The sequence below is a fragment of the Octodon degus genome, unplaced genomic scaffold (genome assembly GCF_000260255.1).
Source record: "Octodon degus isolate 3935 unplaced genomic scaffold, OctDeg1.0 scaffold00067, whole genome shotgun sequence".
Classification (NCBI taxonomy): Eukaryota; Metazoa; Chordata; class Mammalia; order Rodentia; family Octodontidae; genus Octodon; species Octodon degus.
Window position 1 is genome coordinate 2,372,312 of NW_004524643.1, and position 10,508 is coordinate 2,382,819.

General features: G+C 39.9%; 1 protein-coding gene and 1 pseudogene across 1 annotated transcript in view; both read left to right on the top strand.

Annotated features, from left to right (window-relative positions):
• Positions 1-2,245, top strand: part of Wee1 (WEE1 G2 checkpoint kinase) — a 22,341-nt gene extending 20,096 nt beyond the window's left edge. Inside the window, exon 10 of the mRNA XM_004634940.2 lies at positions 1,074-2,245. Within this exon, the coding sequence (XP_004634997.1) occupies positions 1,074-1,227 (154 nt within the window). The 3' untranslated portion in view covers positions 1,228-2,245. The remainder of the gene's footprint in view (positions 1-1,073) is intronic.
• Positions 2,246-10,253: 8,008 nt separating this feature from the next.
• The window catches only part of LOC101565778, a 10,295-nt pseudogene continuing 10,040 nt past the window's right edge, over positions 10,254-10,508 (top strand).

The following is a 10,508-nucleotide window of genomic DNA, read 5'->3' on the forward strand; positions in this document are numbered from 1 at the left end:
TAGTGTCTTTGATGGCTCTGACAGCTATTTCTTTTTTTGTTGTTGTTGTTTCCTTCTTTTTTTTCTTGACAGAACTGGGGATTGAACTCAGGCCCTTGTGCTTGCCAGGGAAGTGCTTCATCTACTGTGCCATCTCCCCAGCCCCCTAGATGACAGCTATTTCTAATTGGTTTATTTCCTACCTTTTGAGTCTGATAAAAGTCACTTGAAAATCTAAAAACTCAGATTTAATGCTTAAATTACAAGAATCTTCTTCAGATAAAAAGTTTATGTAAAGGGGAGATAGCTTAGCGGTCAAAGCACCTTCCTGGCAAGCACAAGTACTTGGGTTCGATCCCCAGTACTGCATGCTATAACTGCCCTTGAGCATGGTGGTACATGCCTGTAATCCCAGCACTGAGACAGGAGGATCACTACTGAGTGAGATGCATAGCATGAGTCTGTACCAAATGAATGAATGAATGAGTGAGTGAGTGAGTGAATGAATGAATAAATGAATTTTTTTTAAAAAGATTTGTTACTAGCTTACTACTTGATATTTATTATAGTTTATACAAATATGAAAATTCTTTCATCTCCTATAAATTAATTTTATATGAAATTATTTAAGACCCAAAGTCATTATTTGTACTAACATCTTTATTACCTATCTCCATATATTAAAATGAATGTGGTATTTTTTATTATGAAACAATGGAATAAAACACAAGTTTAAGTTGACTAGCAGTTCAAATTTCATGTTCTATTTTTCCTTTTCTTAGTTGGATCTTATAATAATGACATGTAACTATCTCCCGTTTGGTAATACACTTTGTGCTTGGCCTCTTAGACTTTCTTCTTTGAATTAAGAGGGTTAAAAGTTGGGCTGGAGCTGGGGAGATGGCTCAGTGGAATAAGCACTTCCTTGGCAAGTGCAAGGACTTGAGTTCAATCCCCAGTTCCTCAAAAAAAAAAAAAAGTCGGGCTGGGGAGATGGCTTAGTAGAATAAGCGCTTGCCTGGCAAGTGCCAAAAAAAAAAAAAGAGAAGAAAAGAGAGGGTTAAAAGTGTTCTTTCATATTTTCATGTTCTCAGAGAACTCAAGAAAGCTCAGATGGCAAAAGCTGCAGCTGAGGAAAGAGCGCTCTTCACTGACCGGATGGCCACAAGATCCACCACCCAGAGTAATAGAACCTCTCGACTTATTGGGAAGAAAATGAATCGCTCTGTCAGCCTTACTATATACTGAACTCATTTCCCTCCTTCCCCAAAAAACTGTGACAGGAGCAAGCTAGGTTGAAATCACTGCTAGAGTCTACTTTGCAATTAATTTCTTGATTGGTACTTAAGTACCTTTTAGGATTTTTATTTGTGAATTACAGTTGGAGGCTCTATTTTGACCATTGCTATATCAGGCTTTGTTTAGTCTTACCAGTCTGTCTTCTCTAGGATGTCAGTCACTGTTGGACGTTACACCAAGCCTTTGCAGGGTTAACCACTATGGTGGTGTGCTGCTTACAGTTTGTTTGTTGCATTGTAATAAAAGGTGTCTTTCCCTGTAGTGATCTGTATAGAGGACTCAAGGGCTTTATTACAGACATACTCTCCCTTCAAAATGGGAAATGCTGAAAGACTTAGTACTACTTGGCCTCTGACGCACCTTTGTGTTGATCTTTTTTTTTTTGAATTGTGAATTGTACTTGTATATCCAACTGGGAGCACTTTGTAGGCATTGCATGAACCATAGAACAATTCTGTGGAAGTTTTGCCTTGTGGATTTGCTGCTATTTTAGTTTTGTCCTTGCTGTAAAGTTGTAGCATTAAACAATCATCATTGTTAATAGGCTTTCTTTTGAAACAATTATGTGAAATATATAGCTGCTCTTTGATGAAAAGCAGCTATTTGCCCTTTTTTAAAACTCTTTGAAGCTAGTGCATTGAAAAAATGCACCTGTTCTCTTTTGGAATGCTGTATTAATGTAGTATAATTATTACTGGTTTTGTAATTTTCTTTCTGATAATGTCCTTGACTCTTTAAAATGTCTTCTTCCTCCTAAGTTTTGTACTTGATTGTATGGATGGTCTGTTTTTAAATATTTTGCCTGATTTCATTATTTTTGTATATAAACTGATCTTTGTAATACTGTACAGAGCTGTTTGAAATGCCAGAATGACTTCTGATTCCAGGTTTTTCAAGATAAGTTTTATCTGTTATTAGCCATTTGACTGATAATATTGGCTAATATATTTTGAAGAAAAAAAAATTTTTTTTTTTTGTTTTGTTTTGTTTTGTTTTGTTTTGTTTTGTTTTCCCGATTTTGGCCTAAAACATGTTTGCACTTGTCTGTTTGACTTGTGTTTTATTAACATTGACAGGCATATTAAAAGTCACTCTGAGCTTACCTTAACTAACTGTTATGGTGCCTTTTTTTTTTTTTTTTAAACTATTTTGTGTTTACCACATTATAAACCGAGTAACATGTATACAAATTACTAGATGGGGCTGGTGAGATGGCTCAGTGGTCTAAAGCACCTACTTAGAACAAGCTCAGCAAAGCACAGGGACCATGGTTCAATCCCCCAGCACCACACGCCAGCCAGCCCCGCCCCCTGGTGGACTGAGCTGGCCACACACACACACACACACACACACACAAATAAATAAAATTTAAAAAAAAAAATTACTAGATGCATATGTTTAATGAAATACAAGACAGTGGCTCTTTGATGATGGGCTTTAGTACACATTAGAGTTGGGGGTTTTTGGAGTATTTGTCAGTTCTGGTGATACATGCTCCTATAGTCCCAGCACCCAAGAGGCCAAAGTAGGATTGCTGAAGATGTGGGGCCAGCCTGACGTCTATATAGATGTCTCAAAAAGATAAAGGAAAAAGAACAGTTGTATCAACGTGTTTTGTTTTGTTTTTTTGTGGAACAGGGGATTGAATTCAGGCCCTTGGGCTTACCAGGGAAGCGCGTATTCTACTGAGCCAACTCCCCGGCCCCTAAAAGGGCTATTCAGATTTTACTTTTATTTATTTATTTTTTTTGCAGTACCATGGTTTGAACTCAGGACATTGTGCTTGCCAGACAAGTGCTTATTCTATTGAGCCATCTCCCCGGCCCCTGTGCATCTTCCTAGAAATGTAGTATGATACAATTTTAAGTTGGTTATTAAATACATATATCACAGCTATGAAATAAAATAGATATAATTCATGACTTTCTCATTCAGGCTTAGTTACAGAAGAGCTTTGAAATGGCTTTAATTCACAATAGTAGGTTGGCTTTTAAGTACTAAGAGTAGATTCAGCGGACTAGAGCACCTGCTTAGGCAGACGCAGGGACTGGCGTTCAATCCCTGTGCCGTGCTGGCTCTATCCCCAGGACGTGCTAAAGAAGGTGTGGTGGCATGAGCTTGCAATTCCAGCACTTGGGAGGCTGAAAACAGCAGGGTCACTATGAGTCTGATTTGTGTAGTGAGACCCTGTACTGTACTAAAATACATAAAAAAATAAGTGGGGCCAAGGAGATGGCTCAGTAGATAAGCACTTCCTGGCAAGTGCAAAGGTCTGAGTTTAATCCCTGGTTAAAAAGTACTAAGTAAAAGTTGAAGTGACAGTAGTTTTTTTGGTTTCCCTGACAAAACCAGAGTAACCAGTGAAGACTTGCATATGGAGATGGTAGATGTTGCAAGGCTGTTGTGCTTTGATCATAGATATATCATCAGTATCTATTGGGCTCTTTCTGACTTTTTTTTTTTTGGTGGTGATTATGGTGCTGAGACTTGAACCTAGGGTCTTCACACTGAGCTGCATCCCTACCCCTCCTTTTAATTTTGAAATATGATCTGACAAAGTTGGCCCAACTTGTCTAAAGCTTGTCATCCTACCTCAGCCTCTCAGAAAGCTGGGATTACAGGAGTGAGCCCCCACTTCCTGCTCGCTGTCAATATTCCTAACAAGGAAAAAAATAAATTTTTTTTTAAAAGTGTGGTCTTTAAACCCCCCCCCCAAGAAAAATATTCCTAAGAAGGGGCTGGGGAGATGGCTCAGTGGAATAAGCGCCAAAAAAAAATTCCTAACAATCTATTTTTTTTTAAGATAAGAAATCTGTGCAGGCTGATAAATTACAGTAAAAGCTGGTGGGTATTGTGAGAGAAACCCTAAACTGGATAGATGGAGTAAGTAACTTACACATTTCTATTGCTAGTAAGGACAAAATATGTAGGAAGTGGGATGATCTGTATCGGTTGTGATTGCTGTCACTAAGGTGCATTTTTCTAGTGCACTAGCTTCAAAGAAAAATTCAAGTGTTTCTCATTAAAATTTTGAGTGAAATTTTCACTGCTGTTACGGTAAGGAGGAAAAAGTGGTGTTTGGTGTTCAAAGAGAGTTCTTAAACCATCTGAAAGCTGATAGGGGAGTTGGGCCATGTTCAACATGAGAGTTTTGTTTAGTGCCTTCTTTGTGCTAGGAAGCAGTCTCTGTTCACTAGGAACTCAAGATGGAGAATACCTGTGTAATGTATGATGTCAGTAAAATACAAAAAATGTAAGTGCTGTTTTAGAAGGGTTGGGCAAGGGGGAATGATATCTGTGAGTACTTTGTCTTGGAGAAAATGCTAGGTTGGAGAAGATCTAAAGGGGCTAGAGATTTCATTAATGGGAACATTGAGCTTTAATAGTTCTGTTTTTATAACAGAATGAAGACTTGTTAGCATGATACCCATTTGGAGAAACAAGTGCTGATACCAATACATTGAATAATTTTAGAAAAACTTAAAATGCAGAGGTTTGTTACTGTTAGGCTTTTATCGTAGGTGAAAATACACTTTTTTTAAGATTATTTCTTGTTACTGGAGATTGAACACAATAGCTCAGCGGTCTAAAGCACCTGTTTAGTCAAGCTTAGGCAAGTATATTTTTGCCTTGCCATGTATTCATTTTTTTTTTTTAACATTTATTTATAGTGTGTGTGTGTGTGTGTGTGTGTGTGTGTGTGGCCAGCTAAGCCCACCAGGGGGCGCGGCTGGCCAGCATGTGGTGCTGGGGGATTGAACCATGGTCCCTGTGCTTTGCCAAGCTTGTTCCAAGTAGGTGCTTTAGACCACTGAGCCATCTCTCCAGCCCCATTGCCATGTATTCATAAGAATAGCCCTTTAGGCGCCCAGGGAGATAGCTCAGTAAAATAACCGCTTGCCTGGCAAGCACAGGGTCCTGACTTCGATCCCTGGTACCACACACACAAAAAAAAAAAAAAAAAAAAAAAGAAAAGAAAAAAGAAAAAAAACTTTAATGAACCAAAATGTCTTTTAAACAGTGGATTGTCAAGCTTTGACTTTTACTTCACTTTGGGTAGTAACTGCAGTGCTTCAGATGTCTTCTCTATTTTCCCCCTGCTCCCTGTCGTTGGCTCCTCTGTATTGCTGTATTGAGGGTTGAATCCTGGGCCAACCGGGCCAGGGAGACAGCTCAGTGGAATAAGTGCTTGCCTGGCAAGTGCAAGGTCCTGAGTTTGATCCCTGGTATCACCAAAAATAAATAAATAAATAAAAAATAAAAATCCTGGGCCTTAGCATTGAGCCCCCAACCCCTGTTTTTTTTTTTTTTTTTTTTTTTTGGTACTGGGGATCAAACTTGGAAGCTTGTGCTTGCCAGGTAGGCACTTATGCCGCTGAGCTATCTCCCCTGCCCTACCCTTCTTATTTTTTTTAAAACAGGGTTTCAGGGGCTGGGGAGATAGCTCAGTAGAATAAGCACTTGCTTGGCAAGCGCAGGGTCTTTAGTTCAGTCCCTGGCACTGCAAAAAAAAAACTCAACAAAAACAGGACTACACTAAACTGCCCTAGCTAGATTCAAACTTGTAATCTTCCTACTTCAGCTTCCCAGAGTGCTGGGATTACAGGCATGCACAATCACGCCCAGTCTATCTCTTAAACAGCATTCTATGACACAAATATTTCTTTCATAAATCATTTCCCTAATTTTAGCTAACATAAAATAAATTGTTCCATCCTTATGGGGAATTTTTTCTTTTTTTCTTTTTGGTACTGGGGATCAGACTCAGGACCAGGTAGTACTGTACTACTAAACTAAATCCCTGGCCCTGGAATTTTTTTTAAAGTGCTGGGAATTAAGCCTAGGGCCTTTGAGCTATATTGCTAGCCTTTTTTTTTTTTAAAGCCTTTTTTTACTTTACTTTTAAATAGGGTCTTGTTCTGGGCTTGATTTTTTTTTATTTTTTATTTTTTGGCGGAACCAGGGATTGAACTCAGGCCCTTGCACTTGCCAGGCAAGTGCTTATTCTGCTGAGCCATCTCCCCGGCCGTGGCTTGCATTTGTAAATTTCCTACCTTAACCTCTCAAAGGGGTGGGATTACAAGCATGTGCCATCATGCCTGGCTCCCAGCTGTTTTTTTCTTCTTTCCTGGTGGAACCAGGGTTTGAACTCAGGCCCTTACACTTGCTTGGGAAGCACTTATTCCACTGAGCCATCTCCCTGGCCCCCTGTTTTTTTATTTTCAAGAAGGGTCTCACCAGATTGCCCAAGCTGGCCTTAAATTTGGCAATCCTTTCTCGGCCTCCCCAGTACCTGGGATTACCGGCATCCCCATCATACCCAGCTTTACTTGTGAACCTTTGGAATGCATTTTTTAATTAATTAATTTATTTATTTTGTGTGTGTGTGGCCAGCTCAGCCCACCAGAGGGCGGGGCTGGCTGGCATGTGGTGCTGGAGGATTGAACCGCGGTCCCCGTGCTTAGCTTAGCTTAGCTTGTTCTAAGTAGGTGCTTTAGACCACTGAGCCATCTCACCAGCCCTGGAATGCATTTTTAAGGCATTTAAAGCAATCAAAGGATGGATCAAATATTTTAGAGATGTTTTCAATATTGTGAAACTCAAACCCAGGACTAGGAATTTGGAAGAAATTGCTTCATTTAGTATTTCTGAAGACATTTCGAGAAATAAATAGCATGACAAACTGATAATGCAGAGTAACTAGACGGAATTTATTCTGGGAAACCTAGATTTATTGTTAGGAAGGTGTCTCAGAGCTCAGCCAACTAGATTTTTATAGAAATGGAAGAGTAAGAAAGACACTGAAATTGTCTCCCAACATTTCACTTTCAAGAACTTTAAGAGGTACTGATGTGAACATCATTGAACTTTTTTTTTGTTTTTCCTTTGTGGCAGATGTCCCTACTTTTCAATACAGTTCAGAGGTCTCAAAAGGAAAAGTACCTATGTGTGCTCTAGGAAGATTTATCAGAAGATGGCATGCTCAGTCTAAACTGCTTTGAACCAAGAGCCTTAAGAAACTTTGGCTAATCTACCCCTTGAAGAAATAGCTCAAAGGATAAACTATCATAGTTTATATTGTTTCCTTTTATGTGGTCAATAAAAATTTTGAAGAATGTGTATTTGTTTTGAGTTCGGACATTCTTAGGCTATAAAGCTGGTTTCTAGGCTGGATTTTCAATTTATGAATACCTACCGATCATGCCAATGAAAAATAGAGGTTCGGCATAGAATGACTTGACTGGGCTAGGGATTTAGCTCAGTGTTCCAAATGCCTATCTGGCAAGCACAAGGTCCTGAGTTCAATTACCGGTACAAAATAAAACACCAAAAACTGGAGTCTTTTTTTTTTTTTTTTTTTGGCAGAACTGGAGATTGAACTCAGGCCCTTGCGCTTGGCAGGGAAGCGCTTATTCTACTGAGCCATCTCCCTGGCCCCCTAAAGTCTTTTTTTTTTTTAAATTTATTTATTTGAGTGTGTGTGTGTGTGTGTGTGTGTGTGTGTGGCCAGCTCAGCCCACCAGGGGGCGGGGCTGGCTGGCATGTGGTGCTGGGGGATTGAACCGTGGTCCCTGTGCTTTGCTAAGCTTGTTCTAAGTAGGTGCTTAAGACCACTGAGCCATCTCACCAGCCCCTAAAGTCTTAATTTAGTATAACTATTCAGAGAAGAATTTCCTATAAGGTGAAATGGAGGCTCAAGGGGATTCAGCAACCTAGTAACAGGAAGTCAGGCTAGTGAAAATAGAACCAGAATTGCACTCCAGGTCTAACTGAAAAGAATTGTGCTTCTGGGCCAGCCAGATAGCTCAGTGGATTAAAGCACCTGCAAGCAGGCACAGGGGCCGGGGCTTCAGTCCTGCTGTGCCTGCAATTGAGCCTGGGTGTGGTGGTGTGCACCTGTATCCCCAGCTCTTGGGAGGCTGTAAACAAGTGGATCACTACAAGTCCGATCTAGTAATGAGACCCTGAGCACCCTGTAGACTCTTCCCTAAAAAAATGCAAAAAATAAAAATAGAAAAAGTGCTTTCAGTGTGAAAATTGAACATAAATACTAATTCAAGGACAAAGAATAAGGTGGAGCAGTGTGAAAAGTAGGAAAATGCAGGAATTTCATATGGACACCAAGAGAGAAGTCTAGAGGTGAAACTGATTAACAGTAACAGGGTTAGAGGAGGCACAGAGATTAAATCAGGACAGAGTTGCTGAGCAGGATCAGTGAGCCGAGCTGGAGTGGGCTGGGATGTCCAGAGGCTGCAAACAGATGGCACATACAAGTACGTATCATTCCTGGGAACCGTGGCTGAAGAAGGGGAAGAAAGAAGAGCGATGTAGGAATCTCTCTCTTTTTTTTTTTTAATTTTATTTATTTATTTATTTATTTATTTATTTTGTGTGTGTGTGGCCAGCTCAGCCCACCAGGGGGCGGGGCTGGCTGGCATGTGGTGCTGGGGAATGAACCGCGGTCCTTGTGCTTTGCTTAGATTAGCTTGTTCTAAGTAGGTGCTTTAGACCACTGAGCCATCTCATCAGCCCCAGGAATCTTTATATGTGTTTGATGTACCAAATATTTTTACAAACGTACTCATTATTACCAATTTAGATGTGTTAAAATGTCTAGAACAATTCCTTTTATTTAGCAAGCTGGCTACTGGAAAATCATTTCTGATCCCGTTTTTCCTGTAAGGTCCTTAATGACAGTGTCGCCGAGTGCAAAGTGTTTTACAAATGTCAAGGCACTAGTCTTTATAAGAACTCTATGGGGAGGGTGGTCCCATTTTATGCATAAATTTCCCAGGTTAGAATCACAATTCAGACCTGCTGACCTGAAGGCCGCCGTGGGAAGAGTAGGCCTTCTGGGCCCAGGATGAGACAAGTTTGGATTTTCCAGGAATAGGAGGGAGGGAGGGAGGGCCTGGTGGGGATGCCTGCACAAGAGCCCCTTTGAAGTCAGGGTGTGTCTCCAGCACTGAGAAGTGTCTTGGGGCCTGAGGGCAGCTGTGCCTGTGGGACATGTGCCCTGTCACCTGCTGGCTTCTTTCCTGCTGAAGGAACCGGTTAGAAATCTTGCAGAATGTTCTACACAGCTACACAGCTAGAGAGAGCAATGTTTAAGAGAGTTTGTATAGCTTTGAGTAATGCATGTGTTAACAGTGAAATCAGGGCTGGTGAGATGGGTCAGTGGTCTAAAGCACCTACTTAGAACAAGCTTAACAAAGCACAGGGACCGCAGTTCAATCCCCCAGCACCACATGCCAGCCGCCCCCCCCACCCCGGTGGGCTGAGCTGGACACACACACACACACACACACACACACAAATAAATAAATAAATAAAATTAAAAAAAAAGAAACTGTCCTATGAATCGGTTTTGCAACTGTCTCATTGCTATTTGTTTCTCAATAAAATTAATAAAAAATAAAAATAAAAATTATTTCAATGATATGAGCTTTAATAACCGCAAAAGTAATTGTTACCTTTTCATTTTAAATATCATCTCTACAACATATGCTTTCTAAGAAACTACATCACTCAACTTTAGCACAGAGAAGTTAGAGAAATAGTAGTTTGGACCAAATCCTATGATACCATCTATATACTGAAAGCCTCAAACATTCTACTATTTTAAATGATAATAAATCAACCCAGGTTGAGAAGAATATTTATTATATTTGGAATTAACAATAATAAAACCAAATATTGCCTTCTGTAATATTCAGGGTGGAATTTAATGGAAATAAAATGATCCCGTGAAGTATGATTTTTCTGTTTCATACATTGTCATATTTTTGGAACCAAGATCTCTCTAAGATTACATTACTTGAAAAGCTGAAATAATTGCATTCAAGTGTAAATCAGACTATTTTTCCTGGAGCTAACATCACCGCTGTGGCCTAGTTTTACCTCTGTCGCCTTTATTTTAAAAAATGCTCTTGGGCACCCCGTCTGCTTAAATTAAAGAAAGAAAAAAGAGATTTCTTCTGTCTGGTTAAATTTGAAAACAAGTTCACTTGCAATCAGAAAAGATTTTTGCAGGGGAGATGGCTCAGTGGAATAAGTGCTTTCCTGGCAAGCACAAGGGTCTGAGTTCAATCCCCGGTTCTGCCAAAAAAAAAAAAAAAAAAGAAAAGATTTTTGCAGAGAAAAAATTTCCTTCGAAAGGCCAACTTTTTGCATCAGCTGCGCTTTTCAGAAATACTGCACAGATTCTGTTTTTAACCAGTGAGCAGCTC